Source organism: Sparus aurata, chromosome 16 (assembly GCF_900880675.1).
Source record: "Sparus aurata chromosome 16, fSpaAur1.1, whole genome shotgun sequence".
NCBI classification, from domain to species: domain Eukaryota; kingdom Metazoa; phylum Chordata; class Actinopteri; order Spariformes; family Sparidae; genus Sparus; species Sparus aurata.
The window spans coordinates 3,909,322-3,933,018 of record NC_044202.1 but is presented as its reverse complement, the minus strand read 5'-3'; the positions used below and the strand labels follow the sequence as shown (position 1 = coordinate 3,933,018).

General features: G+C 44.1%; 1 protein-coding gene across 2 annotated transcripts in view; it reads right to left on the bottom strand.

Annotated features, from left to right (window-relative positions):
* Nucleotides 1-23,697, bottom strand: part of atrn (attractin) — a 136,437-nt gene that overhangs the window by 65,717 nt on the left and 47,023 nt on the right. The window contains exons 17-25 of one of the 2 annotated variants that reach the window (XM_030443643.1): nucleotides 23,127-23,312; nucleotides 20,695-20,940; nucleotides 19,971-20,108; nucleotides 18,296-18,389; nucleotides 17,406-17,458; nucleotides 15,913-16,007; nucleotides 13,551-13,629; nucleotides 12,082-12,239; nucleotides 2,858-2,919 (exon numbers count right to left, since the gene is read on the bottom strand). In XM_030443643.1, coding sequence (XP_030299503.1) covers nucleotides 2,858-2,919; nucleotides 12,082-12,239; nucleotides 13,551-13,629; nucleotides 15,913-16,007; nucleotides 17,406-17,458; nucleotides 18,296-18,389; nucleotides 19,971-20,108; nucleotides 20,695-20,940; nucleotides 23,127-23,312 — 1,111 coding nt within the window. The remainder of the gene's footprint in view (nucleotides 1-2,857; nucleotides 2,920-12,081; nucleotides 12,240-13,550; nucleotides 13,630-15,912; nucleotides 16,008-17,405; nucleotides 17,459-18,295; nucleotides 18,390-19,970; nucleotides 20,109-20,694; nucleotides 20,941-23,126; nucleotides 23,313-23,697) is intronic. The other variant, XM_030443644.1, reaches the window with a different exon arrangement.

Genomic DNA, 23,697 nt, shown 5'->3' with positions numbered 1-23,697 from the left:
TCAGGTCACTATTACTTCAAAGGGCGCTTGCTTTAGTAGCAGCCAAGTTTTAAATTGAAAACATGACAGCTGCAGAGAGAGAGAGAGAAAAAAAAAACAGCTCGAGAATACATTTCCATTGGGTTTCCAAAAAAAAAAATGTTTTGGAAATTTCACATTCTCCAAGGGGAGTCTGTTTTTTTTCTGGGCCGGGAAGAAAAAACACTCAATTTGCAGAAGAAGAGACAACATTCAATTTGTAAAAAAAAAACATTCATGACAAAGTTCGCCATAAATGTTGAGAAAAGTTGAAAAAAAAAAAGGATTAATTTACTTTTAAAAGCCATGATTCATCATAACGAGTCAGAGGTGAGAGGCTGCTGGACAGATGGACGTGAATATGGGAGCACATCTTGCTAACGTTGATGTTTAATACATCTGTTTTGGGGATAGAGAATACGGGTGTGGGTATCTTTGCTGGTGCTGCAGATAACGGGATGGCACCACCTTCATCTGTCCCCGAAGGGGAACATGGCACAGAGAGAGAGAGCGGAGCGAGAGTGAGTAAGAGTGAGATTAAGTCGCAGAGAAAGTCGAAGTGGAGAAGAGCAAACAATTTCCACGTTAATTAGCATCCCTCTCCTCCCCCGCAACACAAACAATGCTGCGCCTAAAGAACCAGAAGCAAACAGGGACAAGGCTGCGAGCTCGCTAACTTTAGGTCTCTGCTCATCTGTGCTGAATCAGTGGCAGGCAGAATACACATCAGAAAAAAACAAAAAAAAGAAGACTGAGCTGTGGGATTAAGAGCAAGTCTGGGGGAGTGGTGGGAGGCTGGGAGGAAAGAAAACAGAGAGGGGAGGGAGGGGAGGGGGAGATGGGATGGAACAAGGGGGTACCAGAGGGAGGGAAGCGATGGACAGAAAAGAGGAGGGAGAAGGAGGAGGAGAGGAGGCAAACAGACAGGGGGAGATGAAGATGAAAGTGAGAGGAGAGCGAGGGGAAAGAGAGAGGCAGAGCAAAGGATGGAAGAGGAGAAGAGGCAGAGATGACGTGGGAGCAGAAAAAGGAGAAAAAAAAGGAGGAAAGGTAATAAAAAAAGAGAAGGTGAAGAGAAAGATGGCGCACACACAGACAGGGGGCCGTTCTGTTTATGGATTGCCTGCTTCCTGCGCACAGCGGGCGGAGGCTGCCTGCGTCGAACGCTGACATACAACCAGTCAAGTGCTGACGCATGTTGTAAACACATACGAGCACCATGAGCGAGTAACTGCAGGGTCGGCATTTGTATGCAAAAGGGAGCGAGGGGGCAAAACGGCACTCGTGTCCCTGCAGCTTTTCATCCAAAATGAACCTCAGCGCGGAGGATTTATTCAGTCGATGCTGAAACATACGGTTTATTGAACATCACTGTATTGGCAAAAGAGCTTGTGGCCCAAAAAAAAAAAACAAGCAAAAGAGAATCTTTCAAATATCTCCTGCCTGTACATGAGCTGCTGGATCGATAGAAGCAGCAGGACTTTGGAGCAGCCAGCGGTTTCCATCAGGACGCTGTGGAGAGCACACAGCTTTCCCCCGGGTCGCACACCTACACGCAAACACACTCTACAGGACACACCAGAGAAACAAATACAAACATGATGCAGCCGAGCATGCATGGAACACACTCGTCTGCCCAATTTTTTTTTTTTCAGTCCCCCTCTCATTTTTAAATCGATAACACATTACAGCAGTTCCTGAAGAAGTGGAGTGGCCGGCCCGGGGATTCATCACAGCTCGGCGCACGCACGTGTGTTCAGCCCTGCCAGCAGAACCGGCGCTTCCATCGGCACAGAGCGGCGCGACGCTCTGCCAAGAAGCACGGAAGATATTTATTTTAAATTCTCATCACGACTGCCAAAGCTTTTTTTTTTTTTTTTTCAAAAAGATACCAGAAACTGTATGTCAGGATGAATCATGGGGAAATATGTGCAAAGTAATGCGGAGGACAAATATATCTCCATCTCCTTTCAATCATACGGAATCTCGGGTTTTAAAGACTTGACTCGCTGAACGCGTGACGCTGTCATACATGGAGAGATTTAAAGGAGAAACTCAGCAGCTGAAAATCTTGGATTTGCTTGACGTCGGTGGTTTAACGTCACGGCCTGCTTCAGCGATGTAGGATCGTGTCCTGCAGGGTGTCTGCGCGGCGACAAGATTACTTTTATCAACTATAACGATGTTTAATCTTGAAGTTTGATTTCGTTATTTGTGCCTACAGTGTCTGCTTATGGCATCGACAGTATGGTTATGTCAGGCCAGGGACAGCCGCGCCTGGGTCGTCTCTCCACGCAGCATGAAGCGGAGAGATTTGATTCATCACATCGATCTGTTCATTCAGAGAATTAACTCTGACACTCCAAGTAAGAAGGATCTCCCTTGAATGATACGCATGTCATCCTCAGACTCTTCTGTCCTGCTTTGGCGCCGACAGGTTGGTAATAAATCATGCGCTGCTGAAATAAATCAAGACAAATTTCAAAGGATGCCGAGCTACATCAACACATTAACACGTATTCATATCTCTGAGCAGGTTGTGGAACTCTTTTTTTTCCCCCCCCGTTTACATATTGTTAAGTAAGCAACTGTGCTTGTGTGTGCACGACGTGGACGAAGAAGATAAGAGGGTGGGAGTCGCATGTGCGTGCAGGCCGCTAACCAGTGAGCTGCAGCGTTTCTTCAAAGTAATGACCGGTGCTCAGTCAGACAGACAGACAGACAGACAGAGCGGAGCGGCTTCGCAGATCCCTCACCGACGCCGAAGCCGACTGCCTCCTAGAAGTGAATTAACAGAAGGGAAGGAGGAAGAGGAAGAGGAAGAGGAGGAGCTGCTCACCTGAAGAATGTGACAAAGAACTGCACCAGATCCATGAAGTTACTGTGCTGCGAGAAGGCGATCTAAGAAAGGGAGAGAGAGGACAACACAGAGAGAGAGAGAGAGAGAGTCAGAATCTGCTTTAATAAGGGAGATTTTAAAAGCAAGAGGTCAGCATTATACACTCGACACGACCTTGTAGATCTGACAAAAGGCACAGAAATGAAGCTCATGTATACAACGGGATCTTATACTGTTTATATACACATACATATGAAACTGTATTTTTGTATTTGGATTACCAACATGTGCCTTTAAATGCAAAGATCAAAGTGCTTATATTTCTGCTGGTTCACAAGGCTCAAAATACGCAGCATCTCCGAGGGCTTCTGCTGCCTCATGGTACCCACAACTCCTTCATCACAACTACTGGGCGGTTCCCAGTCAGTCTGCTTATCTGAGCTGCAGACTGCACGCCTGTCAAAGCGCCGACGGGCCGGCAGCCGGGCCGCTCCGCCGCCCGCTGCCCACTGCCTGCGTGAAAAAGAAAAAATGAAAGAAAAAAAGCACCATTCCTGCACATGTGGGCAGAAATATTCACTATGTAATCATCGCAAGAGCAATTGCACTAACGACATCCTGTCTTAATCAAGGTTGCCAGGGGTAACATTGGCAGTGTCGTAACCCACCTCCCCACCGCCTCCTCCGCCTCCACCTACGCTTATGCCGATAACCACCCACCCACCCCCCCGAAAAAAATGCCTCACAGCAAACACATTCCTGCAACAACACAACACCGCCTCTCTCTGGCAGCGTCGGGGTACTGCGCCTCCTCCCCGCAGCAGAATTCCCCTCGCACGTTCTTTCCTCCGAGGTGACACCTTGGACCAGAACTTATCACCGCTCCTGCTTATTATTCCTCTGCAAAGCAGGGATTTGCATACAATTCCAGTGGAAGAAAAGGAGCGGGAGGAAGGAGGGGGAAAAAAAAAAAAAGACAAAAGCCGGGAAACCCAGCTGTGTGCGTGTCAGATTAGTCCATGAATACCTAATATGTGATCAGGACCTACAATACATGCATGGAAAAAGTTGACGAGAGGAACATTTACGTAACTCCACAGCGTCTTTACACGAGAACACAACACAAGGCCGAAGGCGTTGGCCTCTGCGCTGCGATGACAGGGGGGTGTGTGTGTGTTTTGTAAACAGCCCGGGGTCTCATTTACTTGTGTAGTCAGCACCATCTGGCTCGCTAATGTGTTGCTGTTGATTACTGTTGAGCGCCGAATCCTCAGTGTGATCATTTTCCTACAGACTGTTGAACACTGAAGAAGAAGTTCAGGGCGCCAAAACACCCCGAGAAAACTTTGACAGCAGCGTAAATAGTTTCGCCGAATGCTCAGCGCCGCGAGCTCCGGTTATGTCAGCGGCTCAGGAACATGGATATTGATCACCGGTTACTGCTGCACATTGTGCTGAGAAACACAAAAGACAAACCCAGAAGGCTGTTGGTTCATGAAACGCTTCAAGGGTGAGATGATGATGAAACGAGTGTGATGAAACACGCCGCTTTCTTTGTAGCGCGCGCTTGAAAGAAGCGATTTTTATCCTCAATGAGGCTTTTCTTGTTAAACAATAGTTAGAAATGTCACAAGTCAATATCTTCAGATTGCTTATGTCTAACTAGCAGCTCAATGCTGGAACATATCCAATATTTATTATCCAATTTTCTAGTGATATGAAACGGAGGAAAAGGCAGAACATCCTCACATTTGCAATACCAGAATCAGCGAATGCAGACAATTTTGCTTCATAAATGACTTAAACGGCTCGCCATTATCAAAGCAGTGAAACTAATCAATTCATCTCCTCATTGCTTTAGCAGTATTCCTGACTGGGGGGCACAGAAAATATGGCAGCGGCAGCAGAGCCGAGATAAAATCCTCCGACACGAGCAGCCAGAAAGAGGATATTTTTGGGGGGTTTTCTTAACACTTCTCACTCACTTTTTTGACATCACAATCCAAAATATATTTCTGCTCCTCTCCTCGGTGCTTCTTCAACACGGGGAGAAAAAAAAAAAGAAAAAAACTCTCTACTGCACCTTCACAGAAAAGTGCAACAGAGCAATCTTTGGAAATTAGTTTCTGAATTTTACGAGAAGCCAATCAGATATGTGCAATTAAGAGAAAATGGTTTGGAGGGGGAATATATTACTTCCAGTCCTCGTGAATGTAAATAGGAGTTAGAAAATTAAGGGATTAAAGAAAAAAGCGGTGGAGATTGTGTGAAACTGTGAGTGGCAGGGACTCTTTTTAAGAGCAAAGCTTAGAGTTATCAAAGAAAGCCTCGTCATCCGGTTCACTTTGTGACAGCAGTCTAACAAAGACATCTATTTCTCCAGGTGATCAGAGACACATAATGCTCTCGTTTGACGACATTATAGTCCCCTTCAAGTACAAAACTTCCTCGACGCAGGAAAAAAACGATAGAAGCTTCGGCGTCGTGTCATCACTGCATAACTCCATTTCGAGAAATACAAGCAGGCCGTCTCGCTGAGACGATTCGCGATAACAGTTATTGTAGCGGCTAATCTCGAGTGTCAGTCGTGTGCGGGTGCTTTGTCACCAAGAGGCAGGCTGACGGTGGCGGCGGGAGGCCCGGGCGATGCTCTCGTTATGTGCCCAGCAGAGGGTGACTCTTAAGGGGCCGCAAAGGATCTCGCAGCAGGGCCCCGTCAGCCTGCCGCCGGGCATTAAGACTGGAAATATTCTGTCTTTAATGGCTTCTGACAGCCCGCTTCAACCGTATTGGAGTTTTGGAGACAAGTGTCGTTATCGGTGCGGAGGGGAGGGCTGCTCAACAGGTTTCTACAAAAAAGACAGGACGGAAGGAGGATGAATCTTAAATATGTGAGCGTGTGGGACACTTCTGTGCATGTGCAGGTGTTTTATTTCACGGTGTGTTCAGGTGTCGCGTTTGTGTCGTGAATGTGGCGAAAAACGGGACAGAAGAAAACAGCGAGGAGGCAAGGAGCCTTTTTTAAACGTCTTACTTCAGTCTCAATGTCGATTAAATGATGTCAGAGCACGGAAATGCATTTTCGCAACAACTTCCTGAAAAGAAAAGGGGTTCAAATTTAACACACTCACCTGAATCTCAACTAACCCTTTCCTTAGTTCAGAAAGGTGACATTAAACTCATCTATATTGTTAGCATTTAGCTCAAAGCGTTACTGGCAAAGCGCACCCTCTCAGCTGCTAGCGTGGCCTCTGTTTAAGTTTGCTTGAAAAATGATAAGAAAGTTGATTTGTTAACACATAAGTCAGCGATATTAATCATGAAAGTCGTGCTTTCTAAATGAAAGATTCTGAGGATAATCTAGTTTTGTTTCGTGTCAAGAGTTTAGGAACACAGCTGCGTCCGTTTTCCTTTAATATGCATCTTCTTTGATTACTTTGTACATTTGCATTCATTGTCTATATCTACTGATATGCACAGTGTCATTTTTTAATATTTAATTTGTTTGCAGCAAATTAAATCGACTGTTTAATACTAAGCGGCTGGCTGATTTGAGGTTGTACCCGCCACTGTCGCAAGCTGGCGAAATCACTCAGTCTCTGTTTCCCAACCTCTCTGTGATCCGTATCAAGACGCACCCATCAGGCAGCCGTGCGCGGCCCAGATAAACACTACACGAGTCCACACAGATATGCAGAGCGGGGCCCAGCCAGCTGATAGCTACAGCTGCTGCTACTCCACAGCGGGGTATTAAATTGGAGGCTTTTCTAATCTCTACCATATCATGACATGTTCACTAAGGCACGGAACAGGAGATCACAGCTCTTTAATGTAATTAGTCTGGGATTTGCGTTTCATTACAAACATCATTAAATTCAGATCTATTCTTCATCAGGAAAGGGGGGGGGGAAAAAAAGGGGGTGGGAGAGAGAGCTGACTAATCTGAGCGCAATTGATTTTTGCTTTGATGTTCGGAGTTGCTCGATGGTGATGAAGTCATCGCAGAATTCAATTTGACCGACCCAAAAATGTGATCTTTTACAATGGTCAGAGTCATTAGCTGTGAGCTTTCATTCCAGCACTGCAACATCTGTGCTCTTCAGGAGTTCTTCAGGAACACATGAGGGTGAATAAGTTTTGTAAAAGCCAAGAACTGAAGCTGAAATGTTCACATTCGGGGGATAAAACAAATGTGCGCTGCTGATTCGATGCAACAGATCGTGCGGCGACTGCAGCAAGTGAGAAAAAAACTTGCTCGCAGAACTCTTCCCGACCATGTGAAAGCAAACAGAGGCAACCTTGAGGTGGTGCGTTGGTGAGTTAGCAAGAGGAAGACGGAGAGAGTGAGAGAGAGAGAGAGCTCTGTATGGCTTCACACTAACAGAGAGAGCGAGAGAGAGAGAGCTTAGCTTGCACAGCCCACTCTGAATGCAGCATGTGTTTCAACTTAACATTCCACTTTGCCCTTGCTCTTTCTCGGCTGCTGTTTATGAACCGTTTTCCGACACTCCGATCTCTGCCTGCCAACACTGGAGGACCAACCGCCTACGATTTCAAACACACACACACACACACACACACACACACGCATACATCTGAACGCCACATTGCAGTACACCGCTGAAGAAAAGGAGAGTAAGTAAAGGCAACAAAAGAGAAACAAAGGGTTGGTATTATAAAGAAGTAGTGGAAAAAAAAAGAAGTTGATGGTGAGACGAGGAGCAGTGGCAGGAGGAGAGAAGAGAAACAAGTGGAAAATGTTACCTCGCTGACGAAGGTAAAGCTCCATGAGCGCAAGGAAGAAAAAAATGACAAGGACAGGGGTGATCTTCTAACACAATCCCACCCTTCAAGACAGAAGGTGAGGTGGACCAGAGGAGGCTGAGAGAGAGGGGGGGGGGAAAGGCTCAGCTCTCTGTTCTGCTGTGGAGCTGCACCGGGGACCTCCCGAGGTCGGCTGGCAGCAGCTGGAGCTCTGAAGCTGAGAGAAACTAAAAGCCCTCACAAGGCAGGACATGGAGGATGGAGGCAGGATTTTTTTCTCTTGTTTAGGAGGAGGGCAAAGGGGGGGAAGGAGCTCGCACGGGGCAACCAGTCAAATCACTTCCAGGGCTGCTCTGGGAGGCACACAGACGGGCAAGGCTGCAGAGAGAGCACAAACAGCCGGGCCCAGAGCACCTCCAGCTCCCCAGCCAATCACAGCCGATCCTGTCAGCGCATTCATGTAGTGCATCAAACCAAAATATTGATGCCGAGTTTGTTCTGTCCTTAATCACACCACAAAGTTGCCCATGTCCTGACTCAGTGTATAAGTCATAGAGAGGCTTTATTGAGAGCTACACAAGCATGTAGATACAAAGGTATTTTATGTCCTACTCCACCTCTGAAGCTCTGGTAGAAATCAGGGTTCGTACACATTTTTCAAGGTCAAATTCAAGCACTTTCAAGGGTCATTTTTAAGATTTTCCAGCACCTTATTGCTGGGGTAAAATACGTATCTACAGGAATATATAAACTCATTATTTTTTCTTCACTTTTTATCACAATTATGTACACTGTATTATGCTGTAAACATCTAAAATTATGTTTCATAAAATAGTAAAAAATTCAGAAATTAATTATCCAGTCTGATCCCAATTTTGTTAAAGACACAGTTATAATGTCAAGCACTTTCAAGCACTTAAACTAAAAGCCAAGCACTTTTCAGACCTTGAAAACACAAAATTGAAATTCAAGCACTTTCAAGGATTTCAAGCACCCGTACGAACCCTGAGAAATGCATGTGTGATCAGACTTAGACGTGATCGAATGTCCACACAACTAGATCATCATGTGAAAAGATTTAAGGTACCAATATCTGTTGGTACTCGTCATTGTCCTCAACTCAGTCCGTTACTGTCAAGAGAAACTGTCTTTAAAGATCCAGCATGAAGAATTAAGTTAAACTGCATCCATCATCAGTCTTCTGAGTATATTTGCAGCTAACTGAAATCAACTATGTGTAGTTAAGGACCTCACAACAGCCCAACAACGACTCCTTCTTAATATTGACCAGACATGAAACGATATCCAGCTGAAAAGTCAATTACATGATTTTTTCTAGACTTCCTGCAAACTGAGGACAAAGAGGACGACAGCACTGAGCAGCTTGTTTCACATTAAAAGGCTGCTGCACTATGAAAAAACTGTCCATGCACAGTAAGAGCTCTATTAAGGAGCTGTCTTCTCAGCAGCGATTGTGGCTCGGGCTGCACAAACTCACACCGCCGGCTACCGGGCAAGAGGACAGAGCGCCATTCACGACTACATCAACACAAGTAGCCGCACAAACGCTGGAGAAAAGCTCCTGTGCACCAAATGCAGGAAACTTCTTTTCCCTCCCACTGACCACATTTTACTGGTGACAGCCAACATTTACATTTCCCCCCATTTTACCAGCCAGCTCTCTGGTTTATAGAGCAGAAAAAGTAGCTTGTGAATCAGACGAGCTGACCGGTCACAGTGGGAACTGACCACAGCTTTGCTGCACTTTAGTCCAGAATCTGCGGGTGATCAGGCAGATGTGGGAGCGTTTATTTGCACACAAGGCGAAAATGGGATAACTCTGCACATGAAAGCACATCAGCAGACCTGACGAGTGCTACTTTTTAGAGGATTTAATTAAAAAATGCATGAAAACATACATTTCCATCATGAGCAGTGCTTCTGAATATTCAGGACAGCGTGGCCTGTTTGAGTTTGTTCTACTTGAATAAATCAGGATTTTATCACACACTGTCCTCTCGCTGCTCATGCAGAATGTTCACTTGTGCAACTTATGAAGCAACATGACTTGGATTTAAAGCAGCAGCGGGTACAGTTTCAGGTTAACAGCCCCATCGAGACACATCTGGTGTAATAGTTTGAAACTTTTGTTAAAGTGCAGTACGGAGGATGACGTATCTCCCATTTCTCCCCTTTTTGTCCATTTAACGGTTACCTTGAGTTCCAAGGAATCGCCATCATTTCTGCTTTTCACCGCTCTCAAAGCACAAAGACTTACTCTTATATATTCCAGGAGTCTGTCAGCTTTCTTTTCACGGCTCAAAATATCAGTCAGTGGATGCTGACCCTTAAATGTTATAACTGAATGTCTCCGAATTGATTTTGGTTTCCTGTTTAGATGAATCTAAGGAATAACAAAGACAGAGAACAAGTCGATCGTCTACTGCAGAGGAAATGTTACTTAATGTAAAATAAAGTCCTACATTACTGACATTACCGGTTTCTTTCCTTTTGTAACAACTGTGGGTCACTCTTGGTACTGTGTACACAATATAACATCTGGTTACTTTTCTAAATAAAACACTCCGTGTCAGTGGCGGTTCTAGACCAGTTTTAATAGGGGGGCCAGGTTGGGGCCGGCTTTTTTGTAAGGGGGCACATACAACCTGGAAAAATTGATAAATCCCTCATTCAGAAAAAGCAGTGTTTACAATTTCAGCAATTTTGATTGGGTAGTAAACTGCTGAGACACTTTATTTCTGCCTTTCCCTTCAGAACAAAATCATTAAAGAAATCTGTCATTGTATTATTGATGCAGACTCCCTGTCAGCTATCTATTCCAAATGCTACCATTAGAGATACCTAAATGCACATTTGAAAAACTAGACCAACTGTTCTCCAGATTCATTTGGCAAGGGAAACGTCCAAGGGTCAGACTTAAAACTTTGCAACTCTCCAAACAGGCAGGAGGACTGGGACTCCCAAATCTTAGATATTACTTTTCGGCAGCACAACTAAAACCTCTGACAGCGTGGCTCAGGGACCTCACAGATACAAAAAAGTCTATGTCAACAACCTCTGTCTGAGCTACCCTTTCTAGATGTCTCTCTGAAAAACACTGGGATGGGAGAGTGGACAATGTCCACCCTAAAGATCTGGAGAGAAATACAATCCTCGTTTAAACTACCCAGACTTATTTCTTCAACGACAAGCACAGGCTCAATTAGGAATTTCACACCTGCCCAATTAGATATAGGAATTAGAAGATGGTCGGAATATGGACTTAAATATATCCATCAATTATGTGAGAAGGGCACTATGAAGCCATTTGAAAAATTAAGGAATAAGTTCCTTCTCCCCAAAACGGACTTTTTCAGGTATCTACAACTGAGACACCTTCTAACAACACAGAAAGATTGTAAATCCCACAGGATTAAAGCAATTTCTGATGCATTTACAAATCAGTAAATGATGAGGCAAAAGTAATCTCCACATCTTACCAGGAATTTTTACTTTTGAACCCAAATAATTCAGCATAAATTAAGAGAGATGGGAGGCTGAGATGCAACAAGAGGTATCAAGGGAGTATTGGGAGGTAATCTGTACTGAAGCACATCTGGTAACCAGCTCAAACACATGGAGGGAATTCAAATGTAAAGTTTTCACTAGATATTTTCGAACACCACACATAGTGGCAAAAATGGGTCCAACACACAGTGACAAATGTTGGAGAAGCTGTGGAGCGCACACAGGTTATCATGTACACATATTCTGGGAATGCTGAAAACTGAGGTCATTTAGGGATGATATATATAAAGTTCTCATAGATGTTTTTCATGCTAACATCCCTAAAGACCCACTGATTGCTGTACTGGGGGTAAAACCCCAAGTTATAGAGGGAAGAGCTGCAAACTACGTATTGCAAATCCTGCTAACTGCAGCAATGAAATGCGACCTGTGGACCCAAAAGATCCTGGAAATGTACGAGATGGAGAGAATAACTTACCTGCTAAGGTTACAAAAGGACACATTTGACAGAAGATGGAGTCCAGTATTGAGCATATTGATGCAATGATAAGTTTAAAGCGTTATCCCTCTAACCCCTAGAATTAATAAATGAATTCCTGTTACAGGTACAGCTGAAAATGACAGATATTAACATGTTTGCAGATTTCACATTCTTAAGCAGTCTATAAACTGTTGACAGGATTCTTATAAGTGCTTTCAAATGTTTTATAATCTTACAATAAATGTGTTTATGATGCTAAAAAAAAAAAAAAGAAGATATCGACCGTAATGCGGCCTGAGGTGTTAATTGTTAAACCAATGATGATATTACATAACAATCATAATATCTGCAGGATGTGGTTCAAAAGCAATAGTCTGCACTTTACACATCTGCAGCTTATCTACTTGAAAAAGAACCATCAGTTTTCTTGTTCTGGCGAACTGAAGCTCACCTGAATCTTAATGGGCCAGGTGAAGTTGCTGACGTAGACGAAGAAGGTGATGTTCGGGCTGTTGCGGAAGTCATAGTTCTCGTTGGAGAAGCTGTCTTTGAACTCCTTGATGTTGCTCCGGGAGACGATGGCGGTCTCTTCGCCAGTCTGGGTGCCTGCTAGACGACGGAAAAGAGAACAGACAGGAGGGAAACGAGAGTAGAGAGTTTGAAGGGGGAAGATGAAGAAGAGCAGGTACACTTAACGTAAACTCAGAGGAGATGAACTTAAACAAGAACAATCAGCTTCTAAATGAATCATTTTTCATCCATACGCGATGAACAAATCAGACATGACAGCACTCTCTGGATTATGATACCAAACACATTCTGCAACAATTTACCTCGAGTGCGAGTTCCTGAGTTTAAACTACAGAATCATTTCGGTGCCATTAGAGAACGAACGTGTGGTTACAGGAATGCGAGGCATACAAGCAGGCTGATGTCTGTGCATCCTCACCCACCCTCCTACATTTACACAAAAAAAAAAAATCACATGATCTGATCTAAATGTGTCTTTCCAAATTAAAACTGTGGCAGAGGCCTGTGAAGACACCTGGCAGTCGGTGGCAGAGCGCCGTCACCTGCTGTCACTTTATGTTTCACTGAATTAAAATGTCCCATATTCAGCTCATTCTCAGGCTCATATTTTCCTTTTGGCTCTGCTAGAACATACTAAACAGGCTTTGTTGTAAAAAGAAAAAGCTGTTTTCTTATTGTCATACTGTCCATTGCTGCAGCGCCTCTATTCACCCTCTGTTTGACCTCTGATTGGTCGGCGATCACAGGCCTGAGCAGGCACCGACACAACCACATTTCTGCATCAACACTGCTGGTGTTTTTGCAACTGGGGGACGGTGACTGAAGTCAACTTTACAGACTTCCTGCCAGCTCGTTTAGAAAGCTGCAGTTTCTGAAGAGAGCCTGTGAAACAATGTGCATCCGAAAAGACAAGATGGGAACTTTAAGTCGTCCGAGGATACATTTTTTCAAACATTATGATATTATGATAGAGCCAAAACTGTTCGAAGTCACACTCAGGAGCACCAACCACTCACCACAGCTCACTATGCTGCTGGGCGTCCTTTAACTGAGGCCTTCTACTTATTGTTTCCCAACGACTCTTCTTTCCTTTCGTCTCTTTCACTACCACTCGCTGCCTGAGTTTGCAGGTGGGCTGTGGAGGATCTGTACCGCTGTCACTACTGTTACGAGACCATCTCACTCCGTTTAAGAATTTGCACGGTGCTTGTAAAACCAATAAAAAGGGCTCGAGAAAAAAAGGTCTATAAAAAAGTGAAAAACAGCCCGGGGTGACATCTTTAAAGTGCTTTTTTTTAAAACTTTAAGTGATATAGGAGAGAGAAAAACCTGCAAACCCCTGCATGTTGAAAGGTAGATATAACGTAAAGGTTGCTTCTTGAGACGTACCGGTGAAGCTTGCAGCCCAGGTTATGTTCAGGTTGAAGTTCTTTGAGGCGTTTATGAACATGTCGAGATCCCGGTTCGGCTGAGGAGACAGAACACACGCAGAAAACATGAAACCACCATCACCATTACACATTTATATGTTCTCACATATCATAGAAATGTGCAGCAGAGAGGGATGAACAAGGAAAACAAGGCCGCTCTGCTTTACTGTAAATGCAGAAGAGGCTTTTTTTTTTTTGTGTCACCGCCTCAAACTAGTTCTCAGCTGTACAAACAGTTACTGTGTTGCAGACGAGAGCACATTTGCTCGGTTAATGGAAGCTGAATTAGCAAAAACAAACGTTTGGACAAGAGTCAACGATGAAAATGGGATGTAACTAAGTACAGTTGTAAAACTTATCGGCTCTGATGGCATCAAGTCTGTTTGAATTTAGACGTAATAGATGTTTACACACCGACTGAAACGCTTCGCTTGTTAATAATCATCTAAATAGATTTAACGGAGATGAATAATTAAAGAGGCTTGATGAGGAACATTCGAAATATTTTCTTAATCTCAAGTCAAATTATTTCTGCGCGACTCTAGCAGACAAAAGGAAGCGGGTGGTTAAAAAAAAAAAAAAAAAAAAGCTTTGTCAGGGAGAAAAAGACGCCATCTGGAATATCTAATCACACCCTCGTGTTGCAGTTCGGGCTCCAGATGCTGCAGCCAGGTAAACAGCACCGGACAAGCTCTCATTCGCCGCGGAAACATCTGCCGACTGCTGACTGTGAGTTTACACTACAGCGTTACACTTCAGTCTTCCTCTGTGTCACACCAGGAGTCTGTTTATTCTCATGTATTATACGTTATCCAAGAGCGGTGCCAGTATTATTCTTTATAGTATCATCTCACGCCTTTTCGCTCTAACATTATTCTCGTGTTTATTTCATCATGTACACGCTTTCTCTGGCTGTGCTCCTAACGTAAACTGTTAGCTTGATATATTGTAGGTTCTTTAATTATGTATTTATACCTAAAATGAGATCTCAGTCTCAACCGGGACTTTCTTAACTTAATAAAGATACTATTATGATATAATACCACTAAGCAGTTTGCTGTTATTCCGCCTCTCTTCTCTTAAATGGGTTGTTATCGAGCCAACAGCAGAGAGGCGCTCCCTTTATTACAGCGTTGGAATTAAAAATCCTTCTCATTACTTTTGGAGATTTTAAAACAATATACTGTGAGCATTTCTGAGTGCTGCTTCTAGTGGTTCTCCTTAATGTGGAGCTAATGACTTCTGTGTGTGTAAATTAAAGTCCCTGTGAATTTCTGTGTGTTTGCATGTCCAATAAAGAAGCACGCATCTCCGGTGATGGTGAATATTTTCAAATTAACTGAAGGAAGGAAAGACACTTCACCTGCATTTAAGTTTATTGACAAAAGCGTCTCTGTGATTAGACCTTCATCAGGTCATCTGATGAAACGTAGTTGTCAATAAACTTGAATTGACAACACAATTATTTGGACCTTTGGGCTTCTCCTACGCACCCGTCGACCCTAAGGTGTGCAAAAGCTGCACTCTGTACATAGACTGAAGCAAGAAATGTGATTTCATGAGCTTGGAAAATCCTCTAATTAGCCAGTAAAAACCTCTTGTCTCTTGAATTCCTTGAACTCACTACCTGATCACTTTGAAATATGATGAACTTCATCTTTAAGAGAGCGACCAGATATTGTTCAGTTCAGCAACAGATCTGTAATCACGACTCGTTTCTTCAAGGCAATATTTAAAAATGTTTGCTTTATTGCATCTAGTTGTGTTCAGTTTCACGGCATCCTGCACCCTGCGCAGAGCGAGGGACAGCGAGGCAACATCGCCAGTTTCCAACCAACGCAGGTGTCGTTTTCACACCCGGCGCCCACGTTGTGTAAAAGGCAAATGTGGCGCCTCAGCGTGTTGGTTTGCCAAAGTCAAAGGTGCAGAAATACAGGCGGTAAGATGCGCTGTACATCGGCGGGTTCACAGCACGAGTTCTCTCTGATCTACAGAGGCTGCTGTCACTCATTTTAAACACTCCAATACAAACGCTGATGTCGCTGTTACACATGCTGCGACACATTTAGGCAGCAAAACTAAAAGCTTCAGCCTCAAAGTTGACAGGACAGAAGAAACTCTCCAGAGGTATTACGCTTTTACGATAATAGATCATTTTGGAGACAGTGACTTTAAAACTTTTTCTTAGAATACCTGAGGGGAGGAAGAAAAACCTTAATCACCATCATCACCACTGTCGTCTGGTGCTGACTGAACAATCGTTAATCCTAATAAAAGTGACAGCTGCTGTGGCGGTGGGGCGTTCACAGTCAGAGACATACCTCCTCAGGTGTGGCCACGAAGTTGATGGCGGTGTAGTAGCGGTCGTCTTCCTGCGACAGGCTGAAGGTGAACTGGTAGTCGATGAGAAGCGTGTCTGTTTGAAGCGATCGAGCCGGCGGTGTGGGTGTGGGAGAGCGTGGTGGGGATTACAAAGGAAGAAGAAGAAGAAGAAGAAGAAGAAGAAGAGGAACAGTTCGATTAGTTTAGTTTCAAAGTCACACAAGTACATGTTTTCAGAAAGGGCTTGGGGGCAGGATATCACCCACAACTCCTTTTCTTTTTCGATTTTAAAACTCTATCAGCTTTCTGAAGATTTGAGTGTGTGTTGTCGGTGTCTGTGTCTGCAGTGAAGGTCGTGATGGAGGAGGGTTTACACATGGCCGTGCGATAGCCTGCAGTAAATTACAGCTGGAGATCAACATGATAACGCTATGATATAAGAAGCCAGTGAGTCATACATGAAGCAGCATCGACCAAATGATTTCCCCCCCCGGGTTTAATCCATTTTTCTTTCTCTTGCTGACTTGTTTGTCCTTTGCAATGCTAATGCAGGTCTGCTGAGCATGCAGGTAGTCATAGTTTGGGACTGTGTAACAGGTTAATGTCCGACGTTAGTGTCTCTGCAGATCAAGACATCACAACATGCTCCTAGTGGCTCAGATAGATTCCTTTTGTATGAGTCTATCACCGGTGTTAGATGGTTAGATAGCGGAGGTTAGATGCCCCGGACTATGTGCTGAGACCCTATTTGTACTGTTGCTGAAGTTTGGTGCTGTTCTGAGCATTATTTGTGGCTTTTTGGTGGCGGTTTATATTTGGATCCATTTACTGCAGTTTATTGTTGTCGTGCGGTCGTTTCTGAGGTTGATAAAACGCCGTAAATTAGCGGTCTGCTAACTTGATCTCTCAAGAGGGAGTGTAACACAGTTTCATGGTGTGTTAGACCATGGATTAAATTTACACCAGAATATCCCTTTAATTCATATGTGTAATAAGTATGCCCACTTAAAAGCAGCGACAGAAGAACGTCGGAGCGGCCAATAAAAAGGCTAACATTGTTTATAAGATCATAAAATAATGAGGAATGGGTGCATAAGGACAGAATGATTATAATCTAAATGGTCACAAAAGCCAAGGATATTCACGACAAGAGGCTGATCTGCAGAGACCGTCACTGCAGCACAGACACAAAGAGCGACAGTCCTTCGAAGCTCCATTTCATTCTTCGACGATTCTCTTTCATCTGCCTTCGATTCTCTCCACAAACGACTTGTTTAAAAGAAAAAGAAAAAAAAAAAAGAAAAGCTGTTTCTCCTCTGGCTCTTATTTCTTTAAACATCAAACTACTTGAGAGCTACTTTGATTCAGAAGCCATGTAACTGTCTTGGCATTGACCCGCCCGAGTGAAAAGAGAACGGCCTCACAGTGCTTTTCTTAAATGTGACCTGTTCCCGACATCTTCACTGAAGTTGGTAATTGGATTTCCACTTACAGTAGCATGTTCCTTTCAGGGGGTTGCCTTGGTAACGGTTCTCAACTTCACACCTGGAAGAGGATGGAAAGACGGAAATAAGGGGGGAACATGGAAGGGGAAGGAAGCGAGAGGCGAAAGAGAGGAAGACACAGAGGGAGAAAAGTCATTTAGCTGTTGGTAAAAGCAACACGTCACTAAAAGAAACCCTTCTGACTTTTAAACAGACAAAAATAGCTTCATTTTCATACTGATGACCAACTCGTGTCTCAAACTGTCTCTCAAGTTTTTTAATGGGGTTTGGGAAGCCCGATGGTAATGAAGGCTGAGGTTAAGATGAGCGCTGCTGGCGCTAATGAACAGCTGCTACAGAAGTGTGCCAATAAAAAAAAAACAGACATGGAGTGTGTACGGAGCCTTTTTCTTAAAATCTCAACAGATTAACTGGCGGCTCTGCAGGTGTGTTTTATGAATGTTGTTTCTAAAAATAATCCCTGAATTTCAAGTGGTTCAATATTTTTGCATGAGTTTCACGTCTCTATGAAGAAGAGCAACTTTCTCCACGGCAGGGATGAGGTTGTTCTGAGGCTCGTGTTTGTGTCACTGACACCGACTGTCGACTGCTTTACAATTCCTGGGGCATCAGAAAGAACTACCTGCAGATTCCCAGTAGGTAGAACTATGTTTTCTCTGGTCAAAACAAAAAGTAAAAGTTGGTTTAAAGATCCCACGGTGGAATAGGGGATATCTGGGGGTGTTCTACATGCAAACAAATCTGTGTGGTTTCACAAATACTCATGAATAGAAAGTTACTAAGTTTTCTTATAACTGCAGCCTGAGTGGAGAGGAGAGGACGTGTGAGAGGACAGATTCAGGACAGAAGGAAACAGGATGAGGAAGATAAAACTCACAGGTGGCAGCGATCTCCTTTGATGCCTTTAGTGGTGCAGAAGCACTTGCCGTTGCTCGGGTTGCACATGCTGGCGTGGCCGTTACACTTGCAGGCTGAACAAGAGACGTGAAACATGAATAGTTTAACATTTAGATTCCTCGGTAAAACAATACCGCTGACTGCTGTGATTCTATATGACAAACATCTACAGGATATTGATTGGTTTGATGGCAACTCTGCTTCCCTGAATGTTTCCTGCATCTAAGAATCCATGCAGATGTTCCCAGTTAGCCTTACTAAACATCTGGGTCTGTTCCTGATAGAGCTAACCAGCAAATAGTGATCAGCTGATCACTCTGTTCCTCTCTTTAAAAAGGTCCAATTTGTAAAGAAAGTTAATTCGTGAGCGTCATTCCCAAGTTGTCAAATAATGTAGCTTTGTGTTTCCAAAATCTGATGCATCAGTTTTGAAGGTCCAGTCCGGTCGGCTGCCGTCCCAATGCATCAGCATTTGGCTAATTAGGAATCAGACTTAACAATTAATTCAACTTCCAATAGGACCTTTAAAGGTGGGCCTCCAGAACTGATCACTGCAACTTTAAGAGTGTAGAAGACACACAACGAAAGATCCAAAAACACAACGTCTTTGCCTGTTGTACACTTGTCAACTACTCTTATGCCCAAACTTGGTCCAATAACAAAGAACTACTTGGGTTCAGCTCAGGCAAGCAGCCTGACGTCGGCTTTGAACCCCCTCAGGACTCCCCCGGAGCCGTCGTTTTCACAGAGACCCCGGGAGTTCCAGACACTCTGAAAATGCTGTTCGCCACATGGGCACAAACAACAGTCAGCCCCGTCTGCAGCACACAGCCGCATGAAAGCCAACAGCCTTATTTCAGGAAGGGAAAAAAAAAGAGAAGCCATAAAAAGTTTTAGTTCTAAAGCTGAATCTGTGCACATAGAGGTGAACCAAACTTTAACGCTGCGTCTCCTGCGCAAGCTTCGGGGTGACTTTCCACGTCCCAGGAGACCGTTTCTGTGTCCGTTAACAGATGCCAAATGTCTATTAGGGGTTTGGTGATTGTGCGGACAGCTGGCGGAACAACAAGTCGCATTATAATTTTATCCTTAAATCATATACATGTGTTATCTTGATTATTTCAGACTGATAGAGAGAATGCCCTGACTGGCTGTGAAGTGCGCCCGTTAACGTCCCTGAGGGGAGCTCTGCTGTTCAGCCGGGAGGCAAGAAAATACGAAGCGTAAACAATAAAATGCACAACACTGACGGGAGGGAGATATGCAGAGAGGCTGTCTTATTGATTGGCTGTCAGCGATGGAGACGTGAGTAAATATATATTCCAGAGGGACACCTGGAATTACAGCTCTGAAAATAGTAGAAAAAAAAAAAAAAAAAATCACAAAACATGCAGTTAGATATTGGCGAGGCTAAATTAAGCTGTCGAGGGACCCGGACGATTGATCGGTTGTCTGAATGACTGACTGTCAGTATTAGCAGGAGAGCCGAGTAAATCTTTAATATCCCACGGGGCCGCTTTACTGTGCACCCAGGAATCAAGAAAATGGCCGACATAAACCTGAACTGTAAAGCCCTGACAAGTTAAATGAAGCTGTGCGCAGGAGGACTGACTGGGTGATTTAGTGCCGGACTGAGCGGCCCCGCGGATACTCACGCTGGCAGCTGCCCCCGTTGGTCGGATCTCCGTAGAAGCCGGAGATGCAGCTCTCGCAGTGTCGGCCGGTTGTCAGGTCCTCGCACTTCTCACACACGCTCTCGTTGACACACTGGCTGTGGCCGTTACACTGACAGGCTGATGAAGAGTACAGAAAGCACACAATGGACATTTAAAAAAAAACTCTAGTAAACAGCCACAGGCCCAAACATGAATTAATTTGTTTTTTTAATTTTTTGCAAGCACACAAAGTGAAGTGCAGTCAGCGACCTAAATGAGTCCTGAGCCGCCCCGCTGGCTGCTTCATGTGACAAATAATGTTACTCTGATATCGCCCGTGCCTGCTGGGTTCATTTCTCAAAATCTGCTAAACAGCTCTGTTAAAACTGAGAGAAGTCACAATAACCACAGAGGGTCATTTCTGTTAGCTTAAGATTAGAATGAGTGAGTAAAAACAGTCTCTGAGTGAGTGGACGATGAAGTTCACTCGTCACAAAACAAACTATCCAGCCTGAGAAAACGGCTGCATAGATTCATTTTGCATTTATTAGAATCTCGAAAATGTGGCGTTTGAAAGAGGGCAACGAGAAGGCAGAGGGGGTTTCAATAAGTGGAGAATCCAGAGAATCACAAATTGGTGCAATTCCCCAAACAGAAGTACAATGTATCCAGTCATCAATAGAATTTGTAACTTAGATTACATAGTTAAAAGTGCTTTTCCTACCTGGGCAGTGGATGAAGGACCAGTTGTATTTGGCCTCGCCGGGGCACATGCTGGCATTTAGGGCCGGCTGGGGGCTGGCTGGGAGGCCGGGGAGGGTGGACGGGGCCGGGACCGAGGTCTGGAAGGGCCCGCGGTACGAGCCCTCGATGCACTGACCTTTGCCCGTGTTACTGGGGTCGGTGCACCACCCGCAGCCCGGCTGATCCAGACACTGGCCGCATGTTCTGTAGCCGGAGCAGTTCTCCGCTGCAGCAAAACACAAATCATTACTGTGAGGTGTGATGTTTTTAATCGCTGCTGAAAGCTCATATTTTGACTTTTCAAACCCACTCGTCATAAAAAGAGAGAGCAGTAAGTGTTTCCAGAACCAGGCGGTGTGTCAGAACCTCGTACATTACAGGAACATTTTGACATCTTGGGAAAAAAACGATTCAACTCTTTCTTTTCGAGGGTTAGATGAGAGGGAGCCAAAACTGGAGCCAGGAGGCAATTAGCCTAGCTTAGCATAAGAAAGGGTTGTGAACAGCTTGCCCGCCTCACTCCCAAATGCTAAAAACACACCTCACACCGACTCTCGCTAATTAACATGTTGTGTTCTGTTTGTTTAATCTGCACGCAGTGTGAAATGGCAAAAACAACAAGTTTAGTGACACCATAAAGACGTTTTCTTACATTTCTGTTTGCACACAAATTAAACAAACACACATAACATATATCGTGTCAATTAGTGATGTTTAAATAGAGCCAGGCTGCAGTTTCCTCAGGCTTCAACTCTCTACACAAAAGCTATTTGCATCCCAGATTTAAACCAACATTTGTGGAAATCAGGGTCGTACAACTTCCTGCAGAAAGAGAGAGTTGTTCTCATTGAGGTTCCTTTGTGTAAATAAAGGTTTCAATTACTGAAAGTTTGTTGGTGGGTGTTCTTGAGTCGGGTCCGGCCTTTTCCGAAACTTTAACTAAAGAACACCTTAAACACCTCTACGGGGCTCAACATCCCCGAGCCGCTGCTTCTCTCCGCCTGCTCTCTACAGATATTTGCCTATATTTTAATTCCTAACTCTCCTCCACCTCCAGGGGTTTTTCTCTGCCTGTGGCTGTAAGCAACAATTTGTACTTAATTGACCTGCCAGGTTAAATAAATGAAAATTGTTCTCCGCTGCGTCGTACAAAAAAAAAAACACAACAACAACAACAACAAAGCACCAGCCAGAGAGCAAGTTATCAAACTACTAAACCAGATTATTAATCCCTGTCTCATCTACTGCAGGGGCCACGCTTTAATGAGCTCGGCTAAATGAAGGTTAAAAAAAACAAAACATTTAAAGATTATCTGCTCCGGGGAGCCACACTTATTTAAAATGTGCCTTTTAGGGTCTTTTTCGAGTCTGATGAAGATCGCTACATATGCTCAAGTGGTTGAGCATTAACTGCAAGTGGAGCGTAACGTGAGCCGACTTCAGATTTATGCTTTTATTTGAGGTTTTTTTCTCGTTTCATAGATTTGGAGCTCATGAATCGGCGCCTGGCAGGGTGGGGGGAGTTATGCATGTAGCTGTCACAACTTAATCAGAGGTTTAAATAGCGCTGCAACACTTTCACGTGTCGGACAGAAAAGTCGTTTTCTACGACGGCAACTGCAATTTTGTTCAGAATGAATAGGATAAGGACCGGAATAAGAAGTGCGAGCAGAGATTTGCGCTCACTTAAAAGTAAATGATTTCTTTGTAATAAATGGGTTTCGACTTAAGAATACAGGTCCTTTAAATGCAGTTGTTGTGTGACAGAACGGCTGATCCTTAATCTTGTGATATCTGGGTGCCATTGTGATGTTTTAATGTTGCTAAACCTTGTGGATGTAAAGTCGATTTGTATCGTCTTGAAACTAAAGCGTTCGTTCTTTTTAACAGAGATGTCCTGCACAGGGATACAGATACATTAGCTCATCACTAACCGACAGTTAGAAGCTGTCCTTGTCAAATAATCAAATAAATAAAAATATTAAATGGTGACAGACAGACAGATTCTGAGGGTTTTTCGAGGGCTGCAGCCGATGAAACCATCTCTTATACAACCTGTATTCGCTCTTGATCTTGTTAATCTTTTAATTCAGAGTGTTTAGTTCATTTTTAAGAACAGCTGTCATCGTTTTCAATAAACTCTGGACAACTCAGTTCCAAAGGAACACCTAAGACCTCTGCAGGCGGGAGGACAGTAGCCGGCTCTCATCAACCGTCTCGCCACAAGGTTTTTTTAAATAATTTCTTTTCTCTTCACCAGTCGACACGCTGCACACTGTCGGGAAAGCGACTGAATGCCATATATTGGCTTTGTATGAAATGAAATGATGTAATAACAGGAAATGCTTTTTGTAACTCAATCCGTGGTGTGTTTGGCGTGTCAGAGTAAACGAGGAGAACAAGACGTCTTACGTGGACAGGTGTTCATGGTGTACCACTCCATGCACTGTCCGAAGGGGAAGGAGGCCACGTAGGCGTTGGAGTCGACGCACTGCTTCATGTTGCTGCACCACATGCACTCGGAGCTGCTGCTGGTGCACTCGCTGCAGGTGGCTCTCATGGCGCACGGCGTCCGGCACTGCTTGGCGCTGTGGTTGGCTGAAGGAACAACAATTTCGACAAGTTCAGCTCTTCAAGTATCTTTCAGCGTGAATGTCTTCGGTTTGAGCGTGAGCCTCTCAGTGGGAGTCAGAGATCCTCTGGCTGAACTCTGCTGGATTATGATTATATATACACAGTGTTGCTATATCGAGAAAGCAGAAAATAACTGATCCACAAGGTCACAAAGTTCACCCTCAGATACTTTCAGATCAAGTTCATAAAGTCAGAATTCTGACGCCATCCAGCTGAAACTTTGAGGTTACATTTTTATAAAGCGGTAAAATAAACTTCAAGTCTATTTGAAGTCTTTCTTCAGCTTCCCTGACTGTTTCAAACGTGACCTCCCTTGTAAACAGGGGTTAATCTCACCAGCTGAGGGCAC